Source organism: Podarcis gaigeae, assembly GCF_964106915.1.
Source record: "Podarcis gaigeae genome assembly, chromosome: 11".
Classification (NCBI taxonomy): Eukaryota; Metazoa; Chordata; class Lepidosauria; order Squamata; family Lacertidae; genus Podarcis; species Podarcis gaigeae.
The window spans coordinates 58,271,094-58,285,230 of NC_139687.1; the positions used below are offsets into that span (position 1 = coordinate 58,271,094).

At 43.9% G+C, this 14,137-nt stretch overlaps 1 protein-coding gene across 2 annotated transcripts in view; it reads right to left on the minus strand.

The window, feature by feature from the left end:
• Window positions 1–9,984: 9,984 nt before the first annotated feature.
• The window catches only part of PIK3C3 (phosphatidylinositol 3-kinase catalytic subunit type 3), a 108,698-nt gene continuing 104,545 nt past the window's right edge, over window positions 9,985–14,137 (minus strand). For both annotated transcript variants that reach the window (XM_083702661.1, XM_083702662.1), the window contains one exon: window positions 9,985–10,647. In XM_083702661.1, coding sequence (XP_083558787.1) covers window positions 10,633–10,647 — 15 coding nt within the window. In that variant the 3' untranslated portion in view covers window positions 9,985–10,632. The remainder of the gene's footprint in view (window positions 10,648–14,137) is intronic.

Consider the following 14,137-nt stretch of genomic DNA (forward strand, 5'->3'; position numbering starts at 1 on the left):
GTGGGCTTAGCTTTTGTTGGACTTTTCATGCCCAAGAAGGCGATAGGGAGCAAGGTAAACTGGAGGATAAGCTGACATAACAATGTGAGATCCAAAGGCAATGGGAAACAAACAAACAAACAAACATGAAGGGGATGAGCTGTACCTCAATGGCAGAGCATGTGCTTGACATACAGAATGACCAGGTTCCATCTCTGGTACTTCCAGTTCAAATATGGCCCTCTGCATCTTTCTGTCTGGATCTTGGGACTCTTCCCAGGTCACACACTCAACCTTAACTACATGCCTGCTCCCCAAGCCACACCCTTACTGGCCTTTTTCACACTCTCCTCACACGTTTTTGGATGGACTGTATCCTTGAATTCTAATTATGCCTCTTGATTATCTGGCTGGAGAGCCCCATGGGAGTGTTTACAGTCTGAATGTAAACTTTACAGTCTTTGCTCTACTTTTGCTTCCACCACTGAAAGGCAATGCTCCAAAATGGACCAAGGCCCTTAGACACAAATTAAAACAAGAAGTTGCCACCCCTGAGTTAAAGGAATCAGGTAGTGGGTAACAGATCATCTGCTAAGATTCTGGAGATTTGTCGCCAGCTCAAGTACGCAATACTGGTTTAATTTTACAAATAACCTGTTCAGATATAAAGCACTTCCCTGTTTTTTCTTTGGCCCACATCTGAATAGCTACAGAAGGTCAGACCACAGGCAACTTTGGGCAGAAATGTAGGAATGGGAGGTGGGGTTGGTTACGCTTGCATTTAAATGGGCACCTACCTTATTTGTTGCTTCTGAAACGATGTGTGAACTGACACACAACTACCACTGGAGGTTTTCATGTCTGAGAATTATGCGATTTGGTTCTCCAACCAAAATTTGTTTACGAAAATGCAGAAATGTAAATATTTTAGTGGGAAAGACTAGAGGAGGAAAGTGCTTGAAGTGCACACAAGCAATATTGAAAGGTGGGTGAGAGAACCCACATGTCAATTATGTGATGTCATAATTTTATCTTGTCCCACCCACCTGTCAATTTGGACCACAGAGCCTAACATTTTCCCTACCCCTGCTATAAATGGTCTTAGCAAAAAGGTAAAGGGACCCCTGACCATTAGGTCCAGTCGTGGACGACTCTGGGGTTGTGGTGCGCATCTCACTTTACTGGCTGAGGGAGCCGACATAGAGCTTCCAGGTCTTGTGGCCAGCATGACTAAGCCGTTTCTGGCGAACCAGAGCAGCGCACGGAAACGCCGTTTACCTGCTGCTATAGCTAGGAGAGATCTCCTTGCAGTCTGGAGACTCCCAATGAGTAACCCAGCCTGTCAATTGCATCAGGCAATTTGTGAGACCATTGCAACATTGCAAATGAAGCAACGGTTTGTCGAAGTCATACATACAAACTGTCCAATTGCTTCTGGGTCTGTAAGCATTAGTGCTGAGATTAATCCAGGTGGGTCGAGAATCACGCCCTATCAGTTTGTCTCCTCTTAATAATTTTGATGCTAATGCCAATTTTGGGCAATGCAAAGTGGGTTTTTTATTTTTATGGGTGCTCATTTGATGCTTATTTACACACAATAAAGAAGTTGTAGAGAAAAGGTTGTGCAGTAATTAAGTTCCATCTCTCCTGTCCATTCTTTGAACGTGAAGATAATTGCCTTCAGCCCTTATAAATCGTCAGCCGAATTCCGCCAAGCAATAAACATGGTACTGTATCTTGGTAATTGTCTATTGACTGCACTTTCCAGTATGAATTAATTTTCAATTACAAAACTTACTTTCTTCCTGGATCAGGCCAGGAACTTTCTAATTGAACTGACAAATACCGGGCAGAACAACCTGGTCCACATCAGCCTCCTTAAACAACTGGCCATCCACTGCTTCTCCTGTGCAAATTGAGGCCAGGAGGGAACAATGGGCAGGAGAGACGCTTTGAGATGAAGAATGAAGGATGCTTAACCGTTCCTTTCCTCACAGAGCATACACCTTTGACCCCCTAAAACACCCAGATACCTGCTGCTTTCCTTTCAAATGAAGCTGAACAAATAGACAGGGCTAGGATTTCAGATCGGGACAAAGCATTGACAATCAGTCCAAAGGAGTATCCCTGCGGAGATCTGGTGTGGGGTGTTAGAACTGCTCCCTTGTTTGCCTCCTCTTATGCTCTGCTAATAAATACATCATTGCAAACATCTCAAAATTCTCTCTTCCAGAGGAACCAAACCAAAGATCAGCAAATGATGTCCCCTTAGTGGCTGCCAAAGTTCTTGTAGGTGCACATTCGTGGCCCTGATCTTGCTGCCACCCTGCCCCATAACTCTCCAAGTTGCCACTGTCTGGAGGATCGTTCTGCCCTATCACTGTCTCTGGATTGGGGCCTGCCAAACCTCCACAGAAATTGACTTCCAAGAACTGGGAATCTTCATTCCCTTTCCCAGGTTATTCTGAAAGAGTCCTCGTTAGACCAACTGCATCCACAAATGTCACCTGAACACAAAATCTGAATCCAAGCCTCTCTCTCCTTGAAGCCATCACTTCCCCCATACTGACTCGACTATGGTCTAAGATGGAGCCCTCACAATGGAGTTTGAAGTATGGTATGTGGTGTGTCTGTGTCTGAAGAAGGGCCTCTCCAGAGGTGGTCTCCTTGCAGATGGAACTCTCTCCCTACTGCAATGTCTCTGGCAACATCACTTTATAGTTTCAAGTGAATGGCTAAGACATTTTTTTCAATGTGTGTTTGAATGAGAGACCTGATAATATTAATTGCTGCTGCTATGAGTGATCCATTGATAGTTACTGTGCTTTTATTTTTAGGGATTGTGTTATTTTATGGTATATATATATATATATATATATATATATAATTTGAGTTAGGAAACTGCCCTGGGGTAGACTTTGGTAATAGGGCGCCCTGTGCAACACAAAAATGTGATTCCCCCACAAGACCTCACAAGGTGCTGGGTTTTGGGAAGGAGGTGCAAGGCTCTGGTAGAGTCCTAGAGCCCTCCCATCTCCTTCCCAAAGGTAGGCAAAAAGTAAATAGGCTTTGAGAAGGAGGACTCTAGAACCCTGTTAGAATCCTCATGTCTCCTTCCCCCCTCGGCTTGATGCCTTGTGAGGAGGAACTGGTCGTGCTGCCCTAAATCTGCTTCTGTCTGCCGTGTGGCTTGTGGAAAGAATGGCAGAAGAAAGAAGCAAATAAACTCAAACAAATATTGTTCTGGGGACTTCTTGCTATTTTGGGAAGTGGGAAGCACAGGTTACACCAAAGTGGGGCAAGGGGAGAGATCCATGAGGATCCACCAGAAGAGAGGTTTGCTTCCAGAAGTACTTCATTGGGTGGGGTGGAGCTGCCACACTGGTTTTCTGGAAGATGGGTCCCAGTTGTTTCCTGGGAGAAGGAGAGGATCGAGGTAGCAGGAAGGTTAGCACAGTGCAAATGCAATTTATAAGATACCTAATTGCTTTGTCTAAGCACACATGAGTTTTTCAGAAACTCTCTATTTATTATTAATTAATACCTGCTTGTATTTATTCATACTTCAATGTCTTAATGCACTGGAGATCAATAGAGTTATGTTTAAGTCTAAATCTATATTTAAGTCTAAATCTCTGCAAAAGATTCATTTTAAAAACAAAATTAAAAGTGGAGGGAGTGAATAACAGCCCCCCTGACATTCATTTCCAGGCTTGAGTTGAGTAATCTACACTAGTCCTTAGTAGGAGTCTCACATGAGAAAAACTGAGACAAGTTACGGTTCCTAACTTTTAATTCAGCTCCTGCGGTTGTTTCTTTCCGTAGCAGCCAGTTGCTCAGACATCTGTAATCATATTCCTCACCATGCCATGAATAGCCATTTTCTTGTGCTGATGTCTGAAGATCAAGCTGCTGGAAAAGGCAGAAGAGCAAGGTGGGCTTTGCTTCATTCCTGATCAGTTGGCAACTCTATGTCTGGTAAGCAGACGCAAATTAGATTCCCTTTTAGAAAATCTGGTCGAAAACTTCCAATGAAATCTCAATAACACCCAATGCAAATCACAAGATTGAGGCCCTCCTTGAGATTGTCTAAAGGCGACACATTTTTCATATACTTCTGAATTATTACTCACCCCATTTTTAAATGAAAAATTAGATCAGCTAAGTGCATCACTTTGATAAAAGCTATGCAAATCTTTATATACAGACCCCATCTATAATGGTGACAGCTCCGATAAAGTATTTGATTCCAGCTTCAAAGAGGAGACCCAACTATTTTCTGTAAATGAAAGCTATTCTTTCTTTGTTTCGTTTTTAAATAAAGCCTTCTGCCTTTCCCCCTGTTATTTCTGACAGTTACAAATTACATATATTATTTACTGTGCTTTCCTTCAACTCCCTGAAATAATTAATACTATAAATAAGACAATGGCTAGAAATAAATACTTTCCCCCTCCAGTGTGGGCTTGGCAGAATTTGAGAAAGTGCACAGTCAGTTATACTGAGCATTTGCCTTTCAAGCAGAGAATAACTTTAGACTCCTCCAATGGGTTGTGTAGAAAGACTGTCAAGTCAAGATGCTCTTAAGCACCATTTCCAGGCAAAATGCCCCACGCAGGGGAGACTGTGAAAATGTGTTGTTCTCCTCCTGCCGTTAGGGAGAAATCTGTGACTCAAATGGTAGGTGGTGTATACTTGCAAGATAAAAGAAGGAACTTTGCTGCCAAAAATGTGATCCAGTGAGCACCTTATTTAATGATGTAGGTTCAGTGGCAAAATTGGGCAGCACAAGGCATGCATTTTTTTAACCTCTGGTATGGTAGGGCACCCACTCCTCTTTATAGTCTCCTTGCAGGGAAGCAAGGGGCATTATCAGAGTTCAAGAACATATCGCCCAGTCAGGCAAATGCACTCAAGGAGCTGGCGAAGGGTGTGGTCTGGGAAGAAGTGTGGCTAAGGAGGAGACGTGGACTGAGTAGAATCTCAAGTAGCCTGGGGGTCAGATTTGGCTTACCAAATTCTTGTTTCAGAGAGCAGAACCCCAACCAGAGGGACAATTCTTGACGAAGAGATTAGCCAGTAATTGCCTGCAGAAGCTCTATGCATGGTTTGGATATACAGTGGACGCTCGGGTTGCGAACGTGATCCATGCGGGATGCACGTTTGCAACCCGCAGCATTTGCAACCCGCATCTGTGCATCTGAGCACGCACGGGATGCAATTCAGTGCTTCTGCTCATGTGCAAAGCATGATTTAGCACTTCTGCGCATGCATGACTGCCGAAACCCCAAAGTAACCGTTCTGGTACTTCTGGGTTTTGGCGGTCCATAACCTGAAAAAACACAACCAGAAGCATCTGTAACCCAAGGTATGACTCTCTCTCTCTGTGTGTATGTGTATAGATATAGATATAGATATAGATATAGATATAGATATAGATGATATAGATATAGATATAGGCAACTCCCAATTTACACAGGGGTAGCATTCTGGGTTATTGCACACAATGGTGGAACATGGATAAGCCTGTCTCGCCCCCATTACGCCCCATCATGCCCCCTTTTCTTGCCACTTCTGGGTTCATGGCAACGAGCATGTGCACGATCACATTTTTTTAATGTGTACAAAATGGACATTCTGTAATTGCTAATATTAATATACTGTTATACAGCGGGTGGCGCTGTGGTCTAAACCACAGAGCCTAGGACTTGCAGATCAGAAGGTCGGCGGTTTGAATCCTCGCGACGGGGTGAGCTCCCATTGCTCGGTCCCTGCTCCAGTACCTAGATAAATAGGTACTGCTCCAGCGGGAAGGTAAATGGTGTTTCCGTGTGCTGCTCTGGTTCGCCAGAAGCGGCTTAGTCATGCTGGCCACATGACCTGGAAGCTGTACGTCGGCTCCCTCAGCCTATAGAGCGAGATGAGCGCCACAACCCCAGAGTCGGCCACGAGTAGACATAATGGTCAGGGGTCCCTTTACCTTTTTTAATATACTGTTAATCAAATATCTAATATTAGTGTACTTGCTTTCCTTTTTTCAGAAGAAAAAACACCTTATTGGGTATAATATGGGTGTATGCATATGAGAGACAGAAACAGGGAACACTATCAAATAGTGGAAGATGGAAAACATATTTTTTTTTGAGATACGCATTTGTGACTTTAAGTCACAAAAGTTACTAGATATAAAATGAAACACACCACTTCTGCCAATTTGGAAAAACAATCTCCAGTGTTTGGAAGATCAGTCAGTCCAGATACCATTGAGCTAGATATGTGAAAGGTTTGACTGTGTAATACAATTTGCCATGTCATCAAAGTTTTCCCCATTGCCTTACAACAGATAGAATTTGCAAAGCTCTCCTTGACATCACAGCAGTTGAGCCAATAACCTCAGCCAGAAGCATGATTCTTGGGCAAGCTGAGTCACTCACAGGAGCAACGAGGACCCAATGCAACACCAATGGATCTCTGAAAAACACAGAATAACTGTAACTGCTGGTTGAGTTTCAGCACTAAAAGTAAGAAATCACCTGCACCACTGTCCAGTCTAATATAAAATAAAATAAAATAAAATAATAAAATAAAATAAAATAAATAAAATAAAATAAAATAAATTTGACTGTTCAATTATCTACCTGCCATTCCACCTTCCTCACGAAAGCATCGTATTGCATTAGTTCCTCTAGCTAATTTGGTCACATTGAACACCTGGTTACCCCCCCCACACACACACCTTGAAAACAAGATCCCTTCTGCACTGACCTGACCTTTTGCTCTATTGCCTCCATCAGCTTGCTTTGTGCACCTGGGTACTGCCTTGAAATGACTCCCAGACATTCTGCTCAGATAGCGAGGTTTCAAAGAGATGGGGAGCCGATGAGCATAGGTAGGTTTCTTTAGCAGCATCACCATTTTATTGTGGGGAGAGAGATAATATATATTAATGAAGGAAGCTATCAAAAATGGTGGGGTCTGAAACATGATGTTTCAGGGTCCAAACTCCACTGAACATCTGGGGATGCCTTGACTGTTTCACTCCCCTGAGCTACAACCTTTTTCTTGCAGGAGGTGACATGAAAAAAGAAATGTATCTATTTATGCATGGAACAGAGATAGTGAAGAGAGAAGAGCTTTTGTCCTCCTCTCCTAACACAAGTGTGCTGGTCCCGTGGGTGGGGGTGGGGGTTACCGTGCAGGGGTTACTGAGTCCAGGCCTAGGTCGAGGGTATGGAGGCTGTCCGTCAAGGGTGAAGCGGGGTCCAAGGCAGGGAGCCGGGTGTGGTCAGGAACTCTGGAAGAGAAGGACAGCGTCTGGAAGGAACAGGTTACCAACGATGTTGCTCCCGCAACCTGGGACTCGGCGGGCTGGCCTTTATCTCCTCTGAGGCATAGGGCGGCCCCGGTTCACAGGTGACTCACCTCTCCTGGCCTGGAAGCGAGCACTCCTCCTGCGGGAACTTAGTTCCCTCCGCCTCTCTGCCCTGAGCCTCTGTAGCTCAGGAGAGGCTGGAGGGTTACCGGACCCAGAGGCAACCTCCTCTTCCCCTGACAGGGCTGAGAGTGGAGCACCTGCAGGCAATGGGTCCTTCATCACCTCAGGAGCCAGAGCAGACTCAGCTGGTGTCTGCTCCTGAGGATCCAGCACAGGTGAGGACCCCTTAGGCTCATGCCCCAGCCCCGGCTCAGCCGGCCCTGGAGGCGGGGACTCCTGTGCAGGCTGGGATTCCTCAGGTTCAGCCTCTGAATCAGATTCCCAGGCCATCACAACAAGAACCCATGGAGCTGAATGCTGGACTATTCTGGAGAGATAAAAGAAAGTATTTATTTATGAAGTGCACAGTTAAACTGTGGCGCTTGCTTCCACAGGAGGCAGTGACGGCCAACAACTTGGGTGGTTTTGGACAAATTCATGGAGAACAAAGACTATCAATGGCTCCTAGCCATGATGGTAATGCTCTGCTTCCATGGTTGGAGGCAATAATACTTATGAATAATGAGCGGCAGTGAACAGCCCAGCAGTAGAGGCTACCATGTGTTCCAGCCCACACAAAAGGGACCACTGCACTGGAGAAAAGGTCAATCATAGCAAACCAAGAAGCTTAGCATAGGAAGGTGCCATTTCCTACAGCAGTGCTGGCTGACGCTGATGGGAGTTGTAGTCAAAAATATCTGGAAAAGACCAGGTTGAGGAAGGTTGCCTTAAAGGTTTGTGGGCAAGCGAGAACATGCTATAAATGCAATGCACAGACCCACGCAGGACAGGCTTCCTAGTTGTCTTGGCAGCAAATTTATCCACCTTCAAGTAGGAGTAGGTGGTTTAAGTCATTGAAATGTTTCTGATAAGCCTGGAATAAAACAGTGGCCAAAAATTTATCCCAATGATTGCATCTCATGTATTTTGTCCATAGGTGTTGAAGAAATGGCTGCTGTCCAATGTCCTGAAACAGGACTTTGGTTTCTAGCCATGCTGCTATCCGAGGTGCTGAAACTCAATTGGATTCCTTCCTGGCATTCTTCAAACCCCTTGAACCAACTGAAATGAATATCCATTGGTGTCTCTAAGTGTGATAAGCTGGCTATTTTGGTTAGCAAGATCGCCTTGTTCTCAGAAAACCCTTCAGTATTTCTGTCTGGGTTTTTATAGTTGGGGGAGAAAGCCTCTCTTGCAATTAAAATCTCTTCAGAAGCCTCTGCAGTGGCGGCGGCTGCTGAAAGCAGCAATATTGCTATATATAGCCCAGGAGAACAATCTGATTTTACAGTTTCCACTTCCACCCAAAGGCAACATGTTTCCAGCACTGGAGAAAATAAAGATGGCACAAAGGTGACACTTGGATAAGAGGGGCAGGGGGGAGTTGATGATAGAACTATTACATTAAAAAACCCTAAAACCCACCCCAAAATATTTTGGGTTGGTATAGAACATTTTTTAAAAATAAAAAAAAATATATACGGTGTCCTGCAAACTGAAGCCTCACAGTAGGTTTCCTACCCCATATTGTCCAGTTCATTTAATCCCATTGTTTAGTAAGATTATGATGCTGGGTTTCTCTGCCTCATTGTATCAAGTCTGTCTGTGGGTCCATCTAGTTCAGTACTGTCAGCACTGAGTGGCAGCATCTCTCCAGAATTTCAGGCAGAGTTCTCTCTCCCAGTCCTAACTGCCGATGCCAAGGGTTGAACCTGGCAGCTTTGGCATGCAAATCAAATGCCCTGCTACTGAGAAAAAGCTCATCTGTAACATAGTAAGGTAAAGGTAAAGGGACCCCTGACCATTAGGTCCAGTCGTGACCGACTCTGGGGTTGCGGCGCTCATCTCGCTTTATTGGCCAAGGGAGCCGGCGTACAGCTTCCGGGTCATGTGGCCAGGATGACTAAGCGAAACCAGAGCAGTACACGGAAACACCGTTTACCTTCCCGCCGAAGCTGTACCTATTTATCTACTTGCACTTTTGATGTGCTTTCAAACTGCTAGGTTGGCAGGAGCTGGAACCCAACAACGGGAGCTCACCCCGTCGTGGGGATTCAAACTGCCGACCTTCTGATTGGCAAGTCCTACGCTATGTGGTTTAACCCACAGCACCACCCGTGTCCCTAACATAGTAGAGAAGTAAAATGTTCACTGTAAGGTTGACTTACAGTAAGACTGGCTCAGCTGTATTCAGAGTAGGCCCATTGAAATAAATGGACAGTAACATAATTGCAGTGGGCCTAGTCTGGACAGAACTTCATTGGATACAACCTATTGACCGCATAATACACTCTGCTGGAAATAAGAAATAAATCAACATTTTCTATCATTTGTTTGGCAGCAGAGGGCACATGTATACTGACAAATGAGCATGGAAAAGTTACAGGGATTTTTTTACAATGTGGCAACATTCATCTGTAAGATATGGTGGTGTAAATATTTTTCCATCTGGAATAGAGATCATCAGGAAATTTAAGAATTTCCACCCGAGAGCTGAGAAAGACAAAGGAGGAGTCTTAAAATAAGAGAACTTTGCATCAAAAGAAATTTATTAGTCTTGGAATATTTAGTCAATGTACATTATTCTTTATTGAGAGAATGAAAGCATTGAATCTCTCTATCTTTAAGGGCTTTTTAAGACCACCAGTGATATTTAGCTTTTTTTTTTCCATTGTGGGTGGGCTCTTGCTGACACTTTGGAAGACAGCTGTCGCCAAAAGAAAGAACCACACAGCTGCTTATTCCCAATGACAATTTGGACAAGTCCTATCAGTGAACCCCAAACTTCAGTTCCCAAGTCCACAAACAGCTTTGACAATACTTTTCTTTCCATTCATTAAAATGGACATTTTGTAACACGTGCTCCTATAGACACCAGCCAAGTTAAGTACAGCAGTAAGCTTCAGTTTCTGAATCCAACATCAGGTGTAGAGAAACACTTAGAAGGCCATAACGCATTCTTCTTTTCATAGTATTTGCATTTGGAGGGAGGCTGCTCTCTTTTCCATACTTCGTGGCGGAAATGTCTAGGCACCAAAACACATTCTTGAACTTGTCTTAATGGAAACCCAGACGAGGCAAACTATCTGAGCTGCTAAAATGTTCCGTACACTCTGCTGAGTGCCATCTTGAACAGCTTAGCACACAGCCATGTGGTTTCCTCCAGAGGCTGATGGGGCTCATTTTCTCCAGTACTAAATAAGAGAAGGAAAGAGAGAAAGAAATCAAACATAAAGTAAGGCATCAATTTGGCTTGGATGTTGTAGGTAGCTTTACTTGTTGCCTTCCCCAAGACTGACTGCACTGGGGAAAAAAGTTTATTGGGCTGGTTCAGAAAGACTTCAGAAAGGTGGATGGCAACCCAGCATTGGTTGTTTCTGCACAGGTGTGTAATTTCCAAGAGAAGTCATCATTAAAAATCTAATGGGCTTAAAAAAATAATTTAACAAGGTTTATATATTGGTTAGTACTAACACCCACACCCCTAAAAGCAATTTATTTTAAATAATATAAAATATTGATAAGAAAATACCAACAATATCAACAGACTTTAAAAGCAAGCAGGCATAATCTAAGTACCAAAACACAGTTAAAACCTACAGCTTTAAATAAGTAATGCACAATGAAATTATATGTCAAACAAACAAGCAAAATGGTTTTAGCAGCTGGTGAAAGCAACACAGCAAAGACTCCTGCCTAGTGTCAATGAGCAGGGAGTTCCAGAGGTGCTGCCGCACCAAAAGATTCACTGGATGTGAAAAATAAACATTGTATGGCGAATGAGAAGGCAAATGTCCAACACTTTCAATAATAGGCTAGTTTTTGTGTCATCGTGATTTGGAGGACTTATCCCTTTCTGCTTGGTTACCCTGTCCTTTGAGTCCTCAGTTATTTTGTAGATCTTTCATATTCTGGTCTTGGCGTGCAAGTCATAGTACACCAAATCATATGTCACTTAGAACTGATGTAGCAGATTGAAGAGTCCAAAATGCTTTGTATGATTTATCTCAAAGTGGATGTTGCAATAAACCTATGGAAGTAGAGCTGTGTTATTAACTCCACATCACCAACCAGTAAGGCAAAAAAAGAGAGGTAAAGGACTCCTAGATGGTTAAGTTCAGTCAAAGGTGACCATGGGGTTGCGGCGCTCATCTCACTTTCAGGCCAAGGGAGCCGGCGTTCGTCCACAGACAGCTTTCCGGGTCATGTGGCCAACATGACTAAACCACTTCTGGTGCAACGGACACTGTGACGGAAGCCAGAGTGCATGAAAACGCCATTTACCTTCCTGCCACAGTGATACCTTTTTATCTACTTGCACTTGTGTGCTTTTGAACTGCTAGGTTGGCAGGAGCTGGGACAGAGTAACAGGAGCTCACTCCGTCACGGGGATTCGAACTGCCGACCTACTGATCGGTAAACCCAAGAGGCTCAGTGGTTTAGACCACAGCGTCATCTGCCTCCCTGCACCAACAAGAATGTCTCTGAGGAACAGTTGCTGGGAACTGGAGAGTGTTCTTGTGGCTTGATGGTTTGCCATTGGAGCATATGCTTGGCCACTGTGAGAACAGGATGATGGTGTAGCCTTTGGTCTGATCCACCAGGGCTCCTGCTTGGCAGGGGGTTGGACTCGATGGCCCTTGTGGTCTCTTCCAACTCTATGATTCTATGATTCTTACTATGAGGAGTTGAGGCTGAGGGACAGCAACTCAGGCCAACTGGTGAACTCCCAGCAAAGCACACAAATCACTTGGCAGGGCTTTTCATTTGGGTTGTCTTACAATCCTAATGGGTAAAACTAGGTCGAACGAACCATTCAGACACATCCCTCATTTGCAATGCTGCTTAACCCAATAATCCTGGGATGTAACTGAATCCGAACATGTAATTTATAAATATCTATCAAAGACGGCAAATCAATTTTGGGCTCCATTCATTTGGGAATGGCAAAATCAGATTTAGACACCTCTTCTCTGTGAAAAGAACCAGCAGCGATACTAAAATGAAGAGAGGGGTAGACGGAGACTAGAATTTAACATGATTAACATCAGGTTTCCCACTTTTTTTATTGGGAGCGACAGCACAGGACCTGCACGAAGTCACCCAATAACACTAGCGCACAGCACCTCTTTATGCAGAGATTCCCAAATGGTATTCAGAGGCATGCACTCGTGCTGTGAGCCAGGTTTAAGTTTGCTATGCAAAAAGTAAAGAAAAACTAGGGCTGAGCTGAATATTTCCCCCCACTCTCAAGGGATCACTCACAAAAGCAATTCAGTTTTACATTGAAAGCTGGGAAGTAGCTTGCCTCTTCGGCACATGTGTTCCAAGCATGAAAAAGAAACCTCTGATCCTTCAATAGTTTCCTCCATTGCATTTGTTGGAAACTTTTGGCTCTCCCTGATGCTGTTGCTATCATTGAAATGATTTCTATGCCGCCTTTCATTTCAAGGAGAAACACCCAGCAAAATAACCGAAACAAACCAGTTAAAAAATACAGCTACCTACAATTAAAATACACAATGAAGCAACCACATTAAGACATCCATAAAGGTAAAGGTAAAGGACCCCTGATAGTTAAGTCCAGTCACGAACGACTCTGCAGGTGCAGCGCTCATCTCGCTTTACTGGCCGAGATGCAGTTGTACATTGCAGATACCACCCCTTTGCGATGTCCCTTTGCTGTTAGGAGGAGTCCAGCCTTTCTCAACCTGTGGGTCCCCCAGATGTTGTTGAACTACAACTCCCATCACCCCTAGCTAGCAAGGCCAGAGCTCAGGGATGATGGGAGTTGTAGTCCAACAACATCTGGGGACCCACAGGTTGAGAGCCGCTGAATTCGAGTCCAGCTCCCTGCAGTGCAGGAATACTTTGCCCAAAGTGGGGCTTGAACCCACGACCTCGAGATTAAGAGCTTCCTGCTCTACTGATTGAGCTACTCCTCATCAATCAGGAGTTGTGTAGATGCTGATTTACACCCGTCTGTTTGGCCCTCTTTTCTACAAATCTGCAATAAAGGGATTTCACATTCTAAGTTGGACACATGGCAATTCCCCCAACTCTCCACCCTCAGTTTTAACCATTCAAAGCACATGCTTCCCAGCTCAACTTCTGTCTGATACCTGCAAACAACAACTATATTTTGCAAAGGCATATGTTAAGTTCTTTCGTATCTTTCGTCTGATGCCTGCATACAACAGCTATACTTTGCAAAGGCATATGTGGAACATTACAAAGAAAAAAATCATTTCCTGCAAGCACCGCTTCTTAAAGTTGTCACATCTGACACTTGTGTTCGTAAAGACATACATGGAACAAGAAAAAGCTTCTATTTGGACATTACATATATAAGAACTGATCTATTTGTATTTCCTGTTCAAAATGTTGGTCTTTAATTGCATCTACTTAATTTGATAATGTGAAAAGAGGTATGTTTATATGATGTATAAAGAATTCATATGGTTAAACACAGCCAGTTGTGTTGTGGGTGTTATTATTATCCCCAGCACAACATGCAGGCCAGAGTGTCAATCACAAACTTTCAAACTTTGTTGCAGCTGGAGTGCATCTCCCCACTTTTTAAAAAGGCTGCATTATCTTGCAGACAGGCTTCCAATGAGAAACCGTCAATGGTTGGTCATACTGTGGCACTGAGGCCACGTGGAACTTGATGCTTTCCAGTTA